The sequence below is a fragment of the Equus caballus genome, chromosome 18 (assembly GCF_041296265.1).
Source record: "Equus caballus isolate H_3958 breed thoroughbred chromosome 18, TB-T2T, whole genome shotgun sequence".
NCBI classification, from domain to species: domain Eukaryota; kingdom Metazoa; phylum Chordata; class Mammalia; order Perissodactyla; family Equidae; genus Equus; species Equus caballus.
The window spans coordinates 52,728,705-52,748,042 of record NC_091701.1 but is presented as its reverse complement, the minus strand read 5'-3'; the positions used below and the strand labels follow the sequence as shown (position 1 = coordinate 52,748,042).

The following is a 19,338-nucleotide window of genomic DNA, read 5'->3' as shown; positions in this document are numbered from 1 at the left end:
GTCAAAGTCAGGTTTAAAAAAACATAATCAGATCTTTTTGAAATTCCATTTCATCTTCCAGGAACATCTAACTCATGGAAGGGCAACTGTAAAATTAAACTTTCCCATGGTATGATTTATCAAATTAAAGAAAATTTACAGTTGCCAGAGCAAAGAACTAACAGCACTCTTTCACTATCCTTTCTCTCCTCTTTCATAGTAATAGAATCCCCTAATTTATAGTGAGGCACGTAGATGCTCAAAATGAGGGCTACATATTCTAACTGTCCTTTCATGTGACTAAGTTTCTGGCTAATAAAATGTGTGCCAAGTGGTAAGAGTAACTCCAGGTCGTATCCTTGCAGGAAAGAAGCACGTCTTCACCTTTTCCCTTTAGGTCTAGCTGGAATGAGGTCATGGTGGTCTGCCATCTTGGACCATACAGACGGTGAAATCGCAAGAGAGAAGAAGCCTAAAACCTTGATCCCTTCCTGAAGCAAAACTACCAGACATGCTTGGACCTTTAAGTTAGAAAGAAAGAAACTTATCTTGCTTAAGCCATCAGTAATTTAGGTGTCCGTCATTGCAGCTGAATTGCCAACTTAGCTGTTCAGTTGTTTTTAAGAAAAGCGGACTTTTTCTGAGAGTAGGGTGTGAAGGACCTCTCTCCTCACTGCTGGGCAGATGAGAATCCACTGCTATGGGCATGCAGTGCAAAAACGGGGAAGGGGAGCTCTCTTAACACCCGCCGAATATGATCTTGACTTTTCCTTTGTAGGTTACGGATGTGACACCAAGATCAAAAGGCCCAGATGAGACAACTTTGGCCCTCCTCGACAGATATTTCTGCTGTTCTTGTTCGTTCTGTTTAGCTAACTTTAAAGATCAAAAGTTTTTAAGCTGTTTCAACTCTTCAGGAAACTCTGACTTCTATGCCTCTGTGCACATATATTTTACAGTCAGATGGTTGGCTTTGCCACCTCTCTGCATTTCTGCATAAGTGATCCGGAAGGTTCTTTACCTACTTGCTAAATCTTTCCTTTCTGGAAAACAAGCCTTTCTTTTGAGAAATCAGGGAAATATGTTTAATTCTCCAGACTAATAAGTGAGCAAAGAATGCTTTTCACTTTGATCAAAGAATTATTAAAATGACACAGTAACAGAGATGTTCATACCTGCCCTTGGTGTAGGCAGGGGGTGGAGAGGAAGACTGCTGAGAAAATATTTGCGCTCTTGTATAGAGTGTCTTTGAAGAGTGAGGACTCATGGGCTTTTCCTAAGAAGCTTAAGACACGGGAACCGAGTGCCCAGCAACTGCTGCACTTCTTTACCAGGCTGGGCTCTGCAATGAGCTCATTCCCAAAGCCGAATGGTGTGATCCTTCTAAGATTACTGCAGGATGTCTGACATTCTCCTGGACTCATACCTACTAGCTGGATTTCAAGAAGCAATTAGAAGAACAGTTTTCTGATAAGAATTCTATAGCACTCTATGGCTTACAGGAATACTTATATACTCTGGACCCTCCAACAAACTCCAGAGATGGATGGATGGAGCAGGTGTGATGCCAATTTTCTGTTGGGGACACTGACCCACAGAGAAGTTAAGGGACAGCTACAAAGTGATGAAGCTGAGAATGGAACCTGATGTCTCCTGAGCTTTTCCTGCAGCCTCCCATTCACCCCTGCAAACCACTACCCAGGGCAGATGCTCACCCACACAGAGATAACACTGTGACATCCATCCAGGATGCAGCCAGAGGATTTAGAAGACAATGGAGCATTCCATTAACATGAACTATGTAGCTAAAGAAAGGTTTTGGCAAGACCTGCCTTATTGCTTCACAGAACATAAGAAAATAAACTGCAAAGTACCTAATGCCAGATAACACAGCTTTTTTTGGGGAGGTGGGTGGCTGGAAAATACTGAATATGTACCAGTTCTGCATCTGTTATTTAAAAAAATTTAGTTTTTGGTTATGAAGATTTCCAAGTACCCTCTCTGAACTTGGGTGAACTTTATTGGGATAAGTAACACATCTTTCCATTAATACTACATAACAGAAATCTGCTATAAGCTACCTTTTACGTACATGCACTAAAGTCAGGCTCAGCAGATAAACATTTCAAAGGCATCCCGGGGCAGTCTAGCTCCATAAACCTTACAACAAAACAACAACATGGAAGTCACTCTGGAACATTCGTGCATTTTAGCAACAGGCAGCCAAGGACGAACCACACAGCATAAAAGCTAGCTGCTGCTGTGAGCCGCAGCACAAATACTATTCGATTTCACAAAAGAGAACTGACAGACTAAAATAGGTAGCCAATTTGAACCGAATATTTCAAAACTCCTTTATGCGTAACTACCTTTTTAGCATGGCAGCATATATGGAAATTATTTCCTTTATTAGTACAAATGCAAATTTCATTTAAAAAAAAACATTGTGGTTAAGGTTATAACACCGTACGTACCATTTTTTCAAAGTTTACTAGATTGTCAATGAATGTCTTGTTCCCCTCATGAGTAAATGTCATATCTGCAAAGAAATAAAAGTCACATTCCAATCACTAACAGAAATATGTCATACTAAGAAACCACAATAGCACCATCAGATTATGCTGGAGGATTTGCATAACACTGAAGTTGAAAAAAGCTGATAATAGTTCCTTTTATGTTAGGTGTTTAACTTTCTAAAGCACTTTACCTGAGATTAGTAAAATTTCCCAACTAACTGTCTGTTTCACCATCAAGTCTTCCAAATCCTGAATCCCTGCTCCTCCAATTCCCTCCCCACCCCTTTCAGAAAAGCCGGGGCTGAGAGGAGATGAAGAAGGTGGAAGGGTGAGCTCATTCTTCCCAGAGAGCTCAACCTGATGAGGCTCTTGTTCATTTTCTTCCCCACACACCTGTCCTGTGCATCTCCCTAGAATTACCTTTAATGAGCAAAGGCATGAAGGGGATGAGAGGGGGGTCCAGCTTAGCTATGGTCAGCCGGTAGGCCCTGTGGTTTCTCGAAGGATCCTTTAGAGAAACAGAGAGATGCTGGTTAACGACTAGTGACACATACTCCACCCCCTCTACCTCCCAACGCACCCAGCCTGGGCATGCCACAATCAGGCAGTTTTGAATCAAGTGTAGCCACAAAAGAAAGGTAGACGCGATTAAACAAATAGATTTTTGTTTCAAAACAACCTCCCGTATGACATGAAAATAATTTGCTTTTGTTTGCTTTCTCGTTTGAAAGGGATATCTGCCTACAGGGATCAAGGGTAGAGATTTCCTGTGGGAGCACGTAGGAGATGGGTAAAGCAAACTCCAACCACAAGATTCCCCTTCTCCCGAAGCTCAGTTTCCTTCCTGGGAGCTCAGATCACCCTCCTCTCTGCCTTGCACAGCCAGACCCGACTTGCCCTCTCTGAACCCATCCCATCCCTCCTGCCAAGTTCCACTCACCCCTTTTCTGTCTGTTAACACCTCCCAGCCAATGGGGAAAAATAATTTTGGCAAGCCAAGGAAAATGCAGCTTCTAACCCATAGCCAACCTGTGCTAGACAGAAAGGATCCTATTATATTGCTTTTCTTAGTTACACAAATTGACCTTATGTGGGACATAAGTCCTCTTTAAGTTAGTTCCTGAGGGTGCCATTCATTAGGCAGACATGCTTGTTTTAGCAGCACTAAAACGGGATCATAAACTTCTTAAAGTCATACAAGGACAGATAAAATTTCTGAAATGAGAACTTCAATTCAGCTAATCAGAAATTGGATTAATGCAGACAGTGAACAGAATAAAGGAGCCACTGTCACTTACCATTAAGCTTTCAAACTCCGCATAGAACTTCTTGAACTTGCTTGGCAGTTTCTGTTAATGAAATGAAAATGCCACCCTCATATGTCAGAGTCAATATCTGGATTTGTATCATGTGTGACCATTTCTAGGGGAAATGTATTGCTTTTGGCTCTTAATCAAACATCTCTAAGACAGGCCAGACTGTAATCCATCTTGTCATTTGAGGATAATCTTCTGGAATATAGAGAACTCGCCTTTTAAGAGGCAGAACCTAGTTGAACCAAAAGTAACTATGGATGCTTTGGTCTTACTGCTTTTATACTGTTCTCTGAAACGGATTATTCATAAAGAAGATTGCATTCACAGATGACAAGTGGTTTGGAAATACGCCACCCCCCCAACCCCCTTTTTAAACTCTCTGATATTCAGAATTAGGAATTTAGACCAGAGGATGTTAGGATCACAAGTTTTGGAAACTATCTATTTCGACCTCCTTCTCCCTTACAATGTAAGCTATATGAGCACAGGGATTTTTATCAGTTTTGTTTATTGCTATATCCTCAGTGCCTAAAAGAGTGTCAGGTACATAGTAAGTGCTCAGTGAATATTAGTTTGAATAGATTAAACCTATGTTTTATAGATGGAAGAAATTAAGCCTCACAGTTTAAACTGACATGCCCAAAGTCACACAGCCGATGATGGTCAGGGCGTCTGTAATTCACATCACCTGCCTCTTACATGCTCCACACTTTTCTACACAAACATTTCTCCCTCATGATTTTCCTGCCCTGCTATAATACAAAAATTGATAGTTCTATCAATTTAGTAACTTCTCATGTTTATATTTTGGCACACGCTTCAACACCATTGACTATTCCTATATATCTACACCAGTAGGTTAACACTGAATCATCTTTCAATCTGTTGGTTCTCACTTTGCTCAGATCCTGAGCTTTTAGTAAAGCTCAACATTTCTCTTCTGACAGGGCCACACCAAGATGGAGCAGCATGACGTGCTTCTCATCCTGAGACTGTGGAAGTGGTGACCAAGTCCCGGGCCTCGGAGATCCCCAGCTCAGCTCTGCTTCGCACAGTGAAGTCTACTGTCAACAACCACTTCACCGGTCAGGCCTCTGCAATGGCTGAAAAGGTCCTCTCTCCTCCTTCTCTCTCATATCCGAATCAGTTTGTCATATTCCCATTTAAACATTGTAAAAATCTTATTTTGTTTCTAGGAACTAGTCTCCTCCGTATCCTCCAGGCTCATTTTCCTAGCACCTCTCTTCAAGTCAGGTTTCAGGGCAACCTGATATCCTTGCTCAGAGGGAACGTCCAAAGAGATGAAAGCTGGGATGGGCATCAAGGGATGCAAGGCTCTCACCCCACACGAGGATCCAAACCACCATGTCAGGCGATAACTTCCCATGAACACAGACTGCCTTTAAAATTAGGACTGAATTACATTTTTGGTTAGATCTCTGTCACTCTAGTTCTCTTTCTTAGCTAGCTTTTGGCAAACGCAGGAGAGCAAATGGTAATAAAAACTTTTGTTGGTCTTAATACTATCCTCCATCCGTACCCTATGCTTCCAGAGCAGTGGTTCTCAACTAGCGACAATTTTGCACTGCCCTCCCAGGGGACATTTGATAATGTCTGTAGGCATCTGCTGTCCTCACAGCTGGGGTGGGGTGAGGTGACAGGTGCTACTGGCATATAGTAGGTAGAGGACAGGGATGCTGCTAAGTATCCTACATCACAGGGGACAGCCCTCCACAACAAAGAATTATCCTGCCCAAAATGTCAATACTGCCAAGGCCAAGAAACTCCACTCTAGGTTATTCCTCCCATTTGCTTTATCTCAGACTGGCCTTTCCCCTCTATTTTGAACTATTCCCTTTGCCATGTGGCTTAACTACTTTCTGCTTTGATCATGGGCAGTTTCACATGTGTTCCATAGCTCTGGGAGGTCAGGCACTGTTTCTCACGCTGCTCATGCCGCCATCATGGTACTCACTGGAGTTGTATGAGAAGCCCTTGGGAGGTTCTTGGCAAGTACAGGTAGATAAACCAAAATCAAAGATGCTTATGAATAAAAGCTCTTCCTACAGAATGATATAATTACATTTCATCTTAAAAAATAAAGGCTGGCAAATGATGAAAGGTTAATTTTCTCTTTTCAGCAACATGCAAGGATGAAAACAGAAGCTCACACACTGGGGTTCTCCTTCCTGTTCCCTGTGAAACTGAAGGACTGGTCAATTAGCTCTCTCCCTTTGCTAACTGTACCCTCCCCCCCTTCCCAAGCAGCCTCCTGTTTTTCTCTTTAGACCAGGAAAGGGGACTCTGATAGTGTTTCCCTCATGCTATGGCCTTAATATCTGCCTGCTGTTATGCGGTACCTACTCCTGGCCTTCCTGGACCCCTGTGAAGCTTTCCTTTGATTTCCCCAACCAACTCATTTGGACTCCATGAGGGGATTAGAAGTGGGAAGCAGGCTGAGAAAGCAGACTACCTGAGAGGAAACCCTAGGTCTCCAGAGATTCCAAGAGCCTTAGGCTACAAGACAGGGGGGCCTGCACTATGGTTTCACTGCTTAGATTCATTGGCAGCACTAACTCCGTCCTTTTACTAGCTGGAAGATGATACAGCTGCCTCGCACGCAAGCCTCACCAATTCCCTCATTCCTATATTCAGAGGATGAGCTGCTGTGTGCTCCATGTGCCTGGAATTTTAAGAGAAATCCAAGACTGAAGGACTTGTGAGGACCTGCCCCATAAACAATGGAAACATTTAGGAGGGACAGAGAAAGGAAACGGTTTCAGCAGAGGGGTGGAGAAGGAAATGTTTCAAGGAGAACATTCAGAGATGCAAACAGCTGCCTTTCAGCACCAGTGCAAATTAAATCTCTGTTATCTACTCCTTGCCCTCTTTTTGTTCCACTTACACATACTTTTTATTTTTAGTAAGAGTCTATTTTTGTGTGTATGTTCTATCAGAGTTTAGTATTTCTTTGACTATATACCACATATAAGGGATCAGGCACATTTAGAGTACTTAGCTAATGAAAAATGAAGATGTTCTCTAGCACGAATAACCAACCATCAACCAAACATGAATCATATTTGCTCTAGAAATTCACAACACACCTGCATAAATTTTGCCCCAAACTGACTATTAGCCAACTGTCGTTCCTCCATACACAGAGAGGACTGCCAGGCAGTTAAGAGATACTTAGTACTCAGCTGGGCCAAACAGTTGGCCTTCTGGCTAATTCTCCCAGGAGCAAAATGACTACTTAGATAAAAATGGATCCTCTGTCCTTTCTTAATTATAAATAAGGCTTATTGCAAAAGTAGTACGCAGACGTTCCAGAGAACAATAGAATCTATGAGCAAAACCTTTGAAGTCACCCAAACAATGTTGTTGATTCATGTTATACATAGGAACTAAACTTATTAGTATTTACATTGTATAGACCAAGAAGCTGAGAGTTCCTCATTCCCCCATACACAAAAGAACAACACCTTTCTAAAATCACCCTCTAAGGCAACTAGAAAAAGGAGACAGGTCACTTTCCTCAAAGTGTCCCACCTTTTCTATTATTATACGAGCGTGAGTGATATTTCTGTACAAAAAGCTCACTGGTGAGCCTGTGTTTTTATTCTTAAGGCAAAAGTCACAGCTGGATCTCAGCTGAAGCTTACCTCCCACGTTAGTGCCAAACGGCTCACGGCAACATTACTTAGTCCCATGACGATGGCAAAAAAGGAATTCAGATTTTTGTACTCCTTACAGCTGAAACACAAGAGGCACATGTGTGGGTAAAATACCACTTTTGAGTGAGATAAAAAAATTAGAGTTCTATTTTCTGGTAGTCGTTAATATTCGTCAGGTCTCCTTTACGAGAACAGGCAAGCATAGATTTAATGCACTGTGTAAGTTCCACTTGGGTGACCACGTTCTGCTGTTTGATTTCTCACTGTAATTTCAGACAGGTGATGGTTTTGGCCATCTAAGTTCAGGTTTTGAGAAGGAATTTAAAGACACCTACCCTAGGGATTGCTATTATCATCCCAAAGCTTGCTAAAAGCCTTGTCGAACCTGGAGGGAGACATCTCATGGGAGAGGAAGAGAAAAAGCAAAACGTCCTTGAAGACTTCCAGACTTTTGGCTGGAACCGGACCCCTCCTCGGGCAGCTTGAGAGGAAACTGAAGAAATCATACTGCTGCAGCCACCATGGCTTCTAATTTGTTGAAATATTATCAATTTACAAGTCACGATCCCTGTGCGCTCAGAGTTTTCAAACTGAGAAAAGATGAACAACTAACTAAAAAATACCCTTATTTTCTCTGTTTTACTGGTGTTGGTGAAGCTGATCATTTTGAATCTGTACTTATGTCACTATTAGCTTTTACGAATATACATTTAGGAATAGAACCAAAGATTCTTATTAGAATGGCACTATTTAGCCCAGGTACTTGGTTTAATTTAAACAAAGAGAGAGCAGAAAGGAATCCCCAACTTCTTCATACCAGCTCCTTGAAAAGGGAAAGAAGAATTCATGTTGTACTAAATGCAAATCCTTCACCCCAAATCAATATGGTCATCTAAGTTGACGACATCATAATTAAATCCTGTTTGGATTAATATTTTTGTAAAAGGCTAGTTAAATTGTGGCATTTCCTGCCCATATTCTCCTAGCAGAGGCAGCATTGAGTGATTCTTAAATCGTCTGTATGGAAATGGGAAAAGAGATTTCAGAGAAGCTGCAGCGTGTCTCATCCCACTGGAGAGAAAGCAAGTCCTTTGCTGTGCTGGGGCAGCGGCTCTCAGGTCAGGGGCTGAAAGCCACTTCAGAGACCCCGGGGGCTGAAGGCCGAGAGTCTAACTATGGACACATGTGCACCTTTGTCCCGTCTACGTGATCTTGAAAGGACATGCAGGACTGCCGACCTGCCTTTCTGGTCACTGCTGACAACTAACTTTATCACCCTAGGTAAGTCATGAAATTTCTCTGTGCCTCAGTCTCCGCATCTGTAAAAGGGGAGGATAACACATGGACCCCCAACTCCACAAAGCTCTGGGCAGATCAAAGACCTTAAACAGAATATGTTGAAGTTCTCTAAAAATATCCCACAAAACATGCTCCTGCCACGAGCTTTAGGTCTCATTCTGGTCGATCTTGGTTTATGAAAGTCTACCGTCTCCTCCAGCTGGGATCTGTAAAGAGCTCCACTCCAGGATGGCACAGCTTAATAATGGTCGAATAATACAAACCAATTTATACTGAAGGCCAAATCCACCTACTCATTCCCCTAATCAGAAAGAAGAGAGACAAGAAAGGCAAAAACATTTTAAAAAGTTCCTGAGGTTTTGAAACGCTCTCTATCTTCTCTCTGTAAAATAACAGGATTAGGCCCCAAAAGGCTTCCTCATCTCCACATCTGTGTGCAGATCCCCTCTCTCTTCTCCTGGCTGCACTTAGCATGGCCAGACTAATGTGAAGAGAGAAGCTGCTCCTTATAGCGGTAAAGCACATATTGTCGCAGTTTCCGTAATCACCCCCTTTCAGATATGTGAAGGCATCAGTCCCTTGCAACCAGGCTCTCCAGGCTGCTAGGGCTCTATGCTGATTGAGAAATTCATAGCAACTTTTTACCAAATCTTTCTTCAAAAAGGCAGCTTTCTCCAATTGAGAGATACCAGCATTTGAATCCAAGGGGTTGGGATACCCTGTTGAACTCTCAAACTTTTGGCAAAATAATTCGAGGCATTTGGCAAGCTGATGTGTATGAAATGTCCAGAAGCATTTACTTCTTTGTTTAGCTCTGGAAATCAGACTCTGCATGGGACCTAAACTATTTGGTTCAAGAAAATTGCCTAGCTGGGGTCACTTGTGTCCGCCACGTTCCGGGGCTGAAGCTCCCTGCATTTACAAAGGAAAGAAATCTCCCAGCCACAAGCTACATTTAGCATTTTATTTTTAGCATTGTGGTGATACCAAAAACATGGAAGTAAACAGGAGGTTGTCAGGCATATCTAAATAGCAGGAGAAGATTAAATTCATGTCAGGGAGAGATCTAAGTGGCCCCTGCAGCAAATAAATTGTTTCCCATGAAGTACTGTTCAATAGAATATTTATAAGACGCTTGCTTCTTCTGATGTTTATGGAGATGATTTTCATGTAGCAGGTTCGCTCGCCTTTATGCATTTCACCGATTTTATTCTGGCTGAGTTCGAAGCGCGGCTGCACATGCATGTTCCCACTGCCCTCTACTGGCAAGAACGTGTCATGTTGTGTATCAATTTGAGCCTTTTAAACAAAACTTTCTACAACAGAACTTTGCTGAAGGACTCTAAACTGAGGGAGGCACAAAGTCTGAACAGTTCAGAGCAAAAAGAGGCCACGACTTTGACTCCAGCATCAGTGCCGTAAGATGTTAATTTATATATTGATGTCAAATATTACAAAAGCCAGAGAAATTCGTCTTTTACAAGAATTCACTTATTCTCAAGCCCCTGTGGTTGGTCCTTGTGCATAAAGGGATCTTATATCTTGCTTTTCTTTTTAAAGTGCAGTCTAAGAGAACAAAACAAAAACGCACCTCAAACATTTTTCTCTTTCCAAGCTAACGATACTTACTGGGCTGCGATCTTAATAAATTTTTTTAAGAGCTGAACACGCTTGCTGGGCTGGGGACAAAGGCAAATCTCGGTGACAACCCAAAACTGAATTTCATTAAATCTTCTCAGGAACAAATCCAAGTTTGCTGTGGTCTTTTTAAAATTATGCCTTCCAAATGTGTGATAGATTAGCTCCAGCTAGGGAACAAAAGGAAAATGATGTCACTCCTTTGTTTTTTTTTTTTTTTGAGGAAGATTAGCCCTGAGCTGACTGCTGCCAGTCCTCCTCTCTTTGCTGAGGAAGATCGGCCCTGAGCCAACATCTGTGCCCATCCTCCTCCACCCGACCTGTGGGACACCCACCACAGCATGGTGTGCCAAGTGGTGCCATGTCCGCACCCGGGATCCGAACTGGTGAAGCCCGGGCCGCCAAGAAGTGGAATGTGCACACTTAACTGCTGCGCCACCAGGCTGGCCCCTCTCCTTTGTTTTTAAATCAAAACATCAGTGGGGCTTCTCTATTCGTCAAGACAAATTGACATTGGTCAGCAAATGTGACTACGATCTCTGACTGGAATAGAACTTGTACTTGAGATCTGAAAGGCTTCAATGAGGCTTGTTAAACATATAAACCCCGGTGCTGTTGGCTTAACAGACTCAGGAAGACAGAGCTTACTGTAAATCATAAAAATTTTTCTTTCACACTCAAAGGCTTTATAGCAGGCTTTATTAATAAAAATATTTTAAAAATCGTCATGTGGTTTCCATACGGCAGTGCGTATAAACATTTGCAGTTGAGCAATGCCAGCAGACTTCATCTCGAATTGCTCTGGTACCTACTAACGCTCCCAATCGAGCGCCTTACCTCATGCACACAGTTGAAGAGTTCCCAATCATAAATTGTCATCTGGTATGCTAAATCTTTGGAGCTCATCAGTTCAAAAGTTCCCACTGTTCCAACAGTTGGGCCTTCCTGTTCTGGCAGGGGAGTCTATGAATAATAATGCAAAAATATATCAAAACCTCAAAATAGTCAAGGACTTAGTGCTGAATGCCTTAAGGAGTTTCAGAGGGGAAAGGATTCTGGAAACGCTTTCAGGAAGATCTCAAAACTTTGATTTTGCCCAGAGGATAAAAATGCCTTTGCTCTTAATGCTCACTTGCTTCCATGCCATTTTTATAGTCATCATCGTCCCTAGAATCAATTCCACTCACTGAAAAATGTGGACCCTGGCAAAGAAGATTCAGGGAGGAGTGATCTGTGCAGATTTTCTTCGGCTGGAGCTGAGAGTTCCCTGGAAATGATTCCTTTTCCCTGGTAAAGATGTCAGAAGTTCTTAGAGATTTTTCTCTCCTATTTCCCAGTGAAGCTGTCCCAAAGCAGGTACTGGCATGGCGGTTTTGGACACTCAGCCCCAGCGCTGCTACCTATTGCAGGGGCTGGTGACTGTGGAAGGTTGCTGCATCGCCATCTCTTATCCCACACTGCCAGGGGTTACCAGGTGACAGTGGGCTCTGTGTACTGAGATTCCTCCACCCACTGGGAGAAGCTGGATTAGGCATGATATTCACATGCTTATGGTGTCTGGGGCCAGGTATCAGAAAACCAAACTCTGCTACTCTCCAGAAGACCCCGGGTCAAAACATTCCATCCACCTTACTAGTCGCATTTTTATTTTGAGAAATGATTTACAGCGCTTTTCCTTAGTGAGATGAATGATTTGCGTACATTGGAAACTTATATATAATATATTAATACCTACTGATCTAAAATATAACTGCAAAGTTACAGAAGTCACATGAATTGAAAGAGAATCTCCCTAATATCATGCTAACCATATCTGGATATTCAATATTTAGGCTGGAGGTAGTAATAATGTGCAAATTCCATCATCATCATTATTATCATCATTGCCCATAACCATTACATTCTACAAATGGCCACTGCACTCTGGACACTAAAGAAATTACACACTCAGCATGTGGGTGGTTCCTGCGTTTAAAAGCATGCAGACTAAGAGAGGAGTCTCCCCTGACCAGTAAGTACCGCACTGCATATCAATAAACAGTCAGCTGCTAGCATTCATTTGCACGTGTAAAGGGACAGACCAACACACACCTGGCTCCCAGATACACAGATAAACAGGTGAGGGAAGATGAACGGGCTTTCTGAGAGTTAGTGGGCATTTGGAATGAATGTGTGGCCTGAAGAGGTTCTCGGAGAAAGAAGCTGGACTTTGAAAGAGAAGCAGACGAACTCAGGTGAGTTAGAACAGCGAGGTGTTCCCTGAGCTTCCAGGATGGTCTGTTGCAGGTTGGAGGATGGCAAGGGAGGCGTTGACGGTGGGGAAGCTGTCATGAGACTCGTTTGGCAGGAACAGAGAGCTCAGGGACCAGACGGACAGCTCGAACAGCTTTTAGAAAACCTTTGAGTACCAGATGAGGAGATTAGGTTTTGCAATAGACCAGGTTAGTGCCAGCTTTAGGGAGCAACAGACTCTAAATGTAAACCTCACTCTAACTACACAGGACTGATTCCCTAATGGCTCGAATGTTTCTAGCTCTGGGAAGTTGGGGTCACAGTACCTAGTACCGAGGCTTGTTAAGAGGACTAGATGGGAATAATTTAAGTGCAGCAGGTAAGCACAGTGCCTGGCACAGAGAGGGTCCCTATCCTTCCCTCCCCCTCAAATTAGTTCCTTCCTAGATGCGCTCCAGCAATGCAAAGGCATAGGAACGTGTGATCAGCACAACACCTGGATGTAAGAGCTAAAGACTGTTGTTCCTGATTCACTCCCTGCAGGGGACAGAGAGCAAGGAGGGAAAACAATTGCTCCAAAGTTTTGAAACTTAGGGAACAGACCTGAAGCTGATGGGCAAAGTAGCTAATGGAAGCAAATAAGGAGAATGGTCTCAAGCAGGGTAGGTCATAGGTAGAAAATTGGGGGAAGCTTTTAAATGCGAGGTCTGAGGATGCCCTCTCAGGCTGTGACTGGCTCTCCACATTCTCCCTTCCCTCTTGCAACTGCTATTGTGAACACAGCCCCTCTGCTCCTCTGTGGAACTGCCTCTCCGACTCTGTTCATTAGGTTGGCTCTCTCCCCAGTCAACCTAGCTCCCTACCTGTTTTCCTTGAAGCCTTAATGGCTTTTCATACAGGGGATAAATTTACCCAACTACCACAGGGAAGATGCCAATATCAAGAAATACATAAAATTCTTTCAGTTGTGGATGCTGGTCTATCATTCCTGCATCCCTTTTGAGAGAATAACAGAAAGTCCTGTTTTATTCGAGGTGAGGGGGCTCACCAAGCCTCCTCCCTCCTTTGCAAAGGGCAGGCTGACCCTTTCCCTCCATGAACCACACTGAAGAGGCATCTGAGCAGCAAAGAGTGTCCCTGTATCTCACGTGGGGAATTTACATGCTGACCCTGGGCCCCTAGGAAACATCTCCTTGGGCCATTTTCTCATAGAAATCCCTGTGGAAATTTCCTGCAGGTGAGGCGCCACAGAGCTTATGTAGGGTCTGCCTTAAACAGACATCTGAAAACTGCCTACGTGGAGGCACAGAACTCCCACAGACTCTCCTTCTCTGCTCTTGGTGAGAACTAATTTCTTTGTTGAGGCTGGATGGTGGTGACTGGGAGAATAGTGTTGTTACCGTCCCATTTTCCAGATGAGGAAGCTGAGCCATAAGAAAGGATGTGCTGATTATCAGTGACAAAGAGATGGCTAAAGTGAGCTGCCACCCTAGCTCATGCTTGCACTCCCTCTGTGCCTGGCTCCACAATGGCACTTGTCATATTAGATTCTTGTTACACTCTGTGTCCCTCAATACACTGTGAGCTCCTTGAGGCACCATGATGGATTCGTCTTCAAGCCCAACCCAGAGCCAGAACCATCCACAATGCCTGGAATGATGGAGTAGGCACTAAATAAAAGTCTAAGGAATCCGTGACTGGATAAAAGTAGAACCAAATTGCAGTACAATGAGATTTTATTGTAATTGGCTCTGTACTAATATTTATGCTTCAACAAAATGTCTGGAGAGTAAAGCTCCAGAATCCAAACCCTCAAGCAACTGGAATACATCACTGCACTCTACTAACTCTAGACAACACAACTTAGCACCACAATTTGTTCTGTTCCAGGCTGTTTGCGTTCATCTCATCTCCCTATCTTGACCATGACTGTGGTAAGGACAGAGGCTCCAGGACATTGGTCTAGTGTCACACAGAAGCTAGCACAGCACACAGCATAAAGCAGATGCTTCAGAAGTATGTGTTGATGAATAAAGGGTTTGGCCAACATTTTGTACTGCAGTCATCCTGTGTGTGATTTTTCCTAGAAGGACTGCCCTCAGAGAAATCTTGAGAGAGATAGGAAAGGAGCTCTGTGTCCACCGTTTTGTGACACAGGTAAGGTTTGAACGCTCCTTAGGATGACGACATAATTCGCAGCCTACTGAACAGCAGAGCACCCACAGGGAAGAAGTTAAACAAGTTCAAGTCCAGGTACTGGCTGCAAAGTGAATTCCTTTCAATCACTCAGGCCTTAAAATGGAAGCCTAGCCAGGACCAAGAACTTGCAGGCTGCAGGATGATGTGCACATAAACAGAGGCTGACAAAGTTAGTATCTGCCCCCCAGGGAGCTGGAGTCGGTCCACACTTTCCATCCACGCACCACGGTGTTGCACACTGGGGCCAAGAACTAGCTGGCAAGAGAGGCGTGAGCACGCCTGGCAGAAACATCACGTAGCACCTTCAACGGGGCTATGGCTAAACCAGCTTTTGATGGCTCTCATTTCCAGGAGAGGGCAGCAGAACTCACTTACGACATTTTCCCTCCAATCCTTCAATCTTGAGAAATATTTTTTAAAAAGCAATGAATGTAGTTGACTAAAAAAATATATGAAAAGGACTATGAGTAGACTCAGATCTTATAGCACCAGTGGGTGAGGCAAGGCCAGGGTGCTCATGGCCACGAGGGAGGAGGCATTGGTAAGAGAACAAATGCCACATTTGCCAAGTTCTTCTCCAGGTAAATTCAAGATATTGCAAAAATCCACTTAACTGTGCTAGAGTGCACAAAAATGCAAAAAGAGGGTTCTCCTCAAATCAGAAAATCAGAATTACCATGAGGCTAAAACGAGCTCTAAAAAGTCCAAGGAGGGGAATCTTGGTTTATCTATAGACTCTGATTTCATTAAAGGTGAACATATTCACGTATTAGCCATGCAGGTAAACGATCTCCCACGATACACCTTACCTCTAGCTCCTGTGTTGCATATCTCTCTCCCTGTTTTAAAGATTTTATTTTTTCTTTTTCTCCCTAAAGCCCCTGGTACATAGTTTTATATTTTAGTTGTGGGTCCTTCTAGTTGTGGCATGTGGGACACCGCCTCAACGAGGCCTGACGAGCGGTGCTATGTCCACGCCCAGGATCCGAACCAGCGAAACCCTGGGCCGCCAAAGCGGAGCGCGCAAACTTAACCACTTGGTCACCGGGCGGGCCCCTGCATGTTTCTTAATAAAGAAGCCCTGTGTGTCCAAAGATGGAAAAAACTAGTTCTTTATCCTCTGAGCTGGCCCAACAGGCTTTTAAAGATTCTTTAATAGCTACTCACCTCTCTGCCTAATTTTTTTTTTTTTTTTGGCAAGGCAGCAGCCCTACTCTCTGCTCCAGGAGATTATGGGTGGAGCCAGTGAATGGTTCAGGCAGAATGGTCAGCCCACTGAGCCCCAAGGCAGACATTTCACCTGGCATGGGTTCCCCCATGGCCTGGACCTGATGGGCTCTGTATGCAGGTGGGCTGAGCTGGTGCGAAGTTGCAATGCCCTCTTTACACCTTGGAACCACAGGGCCGAGCCCACAGTGCCCCCTTCCTGCCTCCACAGCTCTGTCTTGCTCAAGCCCTTAGCCCAGTATCCTGAGGACAGTGGTGAGTTGAGGGCCTGAACCGGGTCAGGGCTCTGGCAAGTGGAATAGGAAGCCCAGTAGGTACAGGTGGGAGGAGCTGCCTTTTTTTTTTTAAGTTAATTTTTATTGAGTTTATGATAGTTTACAATCCTGTGAAATTTCATTTGTACATTATTGTTTGTCAGTCGTGTTGTAGGTGCACCCCTTCACTTTGTGCCTACCCCCACCCCCCCCTTTCCCCTGGTAGCCACTAATCTGTTCTCCTTGTCCACATGTTTAAATTCCTCATATGAGTGGAGTCATACAGAGATTGTCTTTCTCTATCTGGTTTATTTCGCTTAACATAATTCCCTCAAAGTCCATCCATGTTGTTGTGAATGTGTGCCTAATTTTTATAGGATAAATAGAAGTGAACCCTACCACTTGCATAAAAGAGAGTAGGCGATTCAATTACTAGCACGAGCCAATTAATTCTTTATCCACAGAGAGCTCTGTGTGGCTGGGAACAAGTGTTTCAGAGACTTAGAGAGGACTGCTGGCCTCTGGTGTTTCCTACACAAGACAGAGAGAACTTTCTGGGAAGAGCACTTTTCTTAGACCAGAGAGTAGCTTTGCCATAATGCATATCTACATCCCCGGAGTATGATAAATCATATCTTGTCTTAAAAAAATTATTTCCATCCTGGCCTAAGTATTCAGATTTTTAATATTAATATTTAAACTGGAGACATTTCAAGGAGAGGAATGACTACAAAGAGTTCTGAAAGCTGAATGATGTCCCAATAGTGGTGCTCCTTGGCTAATTTCCACCAAAGGAAATCTAAAGATCAGAGCATCTCAAATGAACACCTGAGGCTTACCTAATAGACCGCAGAAAAAGAAAAAGCCACGTAGCATTCAAGATTTTTTAGCAACTAGGTCCAACGTGACTGCAAAATTAAGCTGCAGACAAGTTTTTCTGATTGCAGACGCTGCGCCAAGGAGGCCATCCACACCTACCAGTGAGTCGAATTGCTCTCGCGGGCAAGCAAACAGGCGTCCATTAATGGTGAGCGTTGTAAATACTGAAACATCATTAGGTTTGAGCACCACCTTTTCTGTGAACATAAAAAGCATGAGATTGCCTATTAAATGCATCTGAGATTTGCAGCACTGCTCTAATCACACCAACAAATTGCCAGCTCAGTGATTTACCGGAACATGCAGAGCGACTGCATAAAATACAGTACTGAAGGGACCCGCTGGATAAAAAGGACGCAGCATTCACATAGCACACGACACTCAGGATGCCATCAGAAATGACCACAAACAGGAATGGAAATACCGGAGAGTCAATTCACCCAGTACTGTGCTCCAACCGTAATGATATACAAAAACCACACTTGCTATTTATGTAACAAGTTATGTTTCCAGATGGTAATAACGCCCAGCACTTTGGAGATGGAAAGACCACTTTTAGAAAACTTAGCTTCTGAGATCCCACATGCATTTAGATGCAAATTTATTATCATTTTTTCACATATTCCCTAATTCAGAGGACAACCGCATTACCCAGATTAAGCCTCTTTATTCCAAACTGAATTCATTCAATAAATATTTACTTAGCATTTACTACATGCTGGACGCTGCTCTAGCTAGGCATTGAGAATACAGAAGGGAACAATACAGAAAAAAATTCTGGTCCAAAAAGAGCTTACATCATAGTGAGGGATGCAGACAGTGAACAAGATAAATATATTAGAGAGTGAGCAGTGATGAGGAGAAGAAAATCGAGCGGGGAAGCAGGCCAGGAAGTATGTGTAAAGGGGAGAGGCTGTGATTTTAGAAAGGGAATCAAGGAAAGGACGGGGGCCCTCGGTGAGACACTGACATTTGAGTGAAGACCTGAAGGAAGTGAGGGAGGGACCCGGGAGAGTGAGGGGAAGACTGCATCAGAAGGCTCCGCGAGGGCAGACATCGTGGGTCTTGTGCAGCTGGCACAGAAATGGAAGGGGGGATCTCTGGAATCCAAGATGCACTTTAAAATCCTACATCGGTGGAATCATTTGCCTTTAAACATGGCAGAAATGGCTCACCTGATCCTGTCGGATCCCCCAATGGCTATCAAACCATTACTGGATAAATGAACCTTACTGCTCCTTTCTCCAGGCTCTCACAGCAACACTTGCTGACCATTCCTGGACTCTTGCCAGCACGGACTGTAGCTGTTTATTTACTGTCTACCTTCTCACCAGCAAACGTGGGGGCTGTGTCTAACTCATCCTTTCCTGTCATGGCCACACTAAGTGGCCAGTAAATGTGAATAAACGACATTTCAGGAAAGCACAGAGTAATCAGGCAATCCCATTGGGGAAAATACTCCTCCTTTCGTTCAGTGAGCTGGGTTCTGCCCTCTCTACTGGGTAAGGAGGGAAACCATCACCATCTAAAAAGAAGTAGCCTCTGACTGCCTGCAACTTCAGACTTTAGCTTGTTAACCTAGATGCCCTCTTAGGGTCTACATTTCTCAGAGCTCCAGGCTTTAACCTTTTTTGTTTAGAGTTTATATGGAAAGAACTCCAGGCTGACATCCACACCAGAGTCCTCAGTCCAGCTGGCTCAGATAGATCTCTTCACCTCTCCCTGCTTTAGAGTGGGTGCCTACAAGATAGGGGGTGTTAGATACTTATCCAGCCCACCTCTAACCGCATTATTTCTGTTATCTGTGGGAGCACCCACAGCACCGATTTGTCCCCTTGTATCAGCTTGGAAGGGCCATGCTACCCCCTGGCGGGGTTTCTGTTTGGATGGGATATTCTATTGGATGGGCTGTTACCTCCTCCGGAACTCATCTTGACTATGATCAGGCCTTCTCCGGAGCCCAGTTTGTCGGCAACTGCGCTGATGACTTCCTTCACTGAGGCGGCCACCGGCACCCGAATGGTTGTGTAGGTGTGGTCCATGCAATAGACCTTAAACAGAACTATTGGGAAGGCAGTAACAATGTGGTAAACTGGTCCCTGGAATTCTTAAGAAAACCATA

General features: G+C 43.8%; 1 protein-coding gene across 19 annotated transcripts in view; it reads right to left on the bottom strand.

Moving 5' to 3' along the window:
• Window positions 1-19,338, bottom strand: part of RAPGEF4 (Rap guanine nucleotide exchange factor 4) — a 296,495-nt gene that overhangs the window by 11,739 nt on the left and 265,418 nt on the right. For all 19 annotated transcript variants that reach the window (XM_023622000.2, XM_070242008.1, XM_023621998.2 and 16 more), the window contains 8 exons: window positions 19,132-19,278; window positions 17,316-17,413; window positions 11,263-11,388; window positions 10,417-10,595; window positions 7,477-7,567; window positions 3,794-3,844; window positions 2,916-3,003; window positions 2,454-2,518 (listed from right to left, as the gene is read on the bottom strand). In XM_023622000.2, coding sequence (XP_023477768.1) covers window positions 2,454-2,518; window positions 2,916-3,003; window positions 3,794-3,844; window positions 7,477-7,567; window positions 10,417-10,595; window positions 11,263-11,388; window positions 17,316-17,413; window positions 19,132-19,278 — 845 coding nt within the window. The remainder of the gene's footprint in view (window positions 1-2,453; window positions 2,519-2,915; window positions 3,004-3,793; window positions 3,845-7,476; window positions 7,568-10,416; window positions 10,596-11,262; window positions 11,389-17,315; window positions 17,414-19,131; window positions 19,279-19,338) is intronic.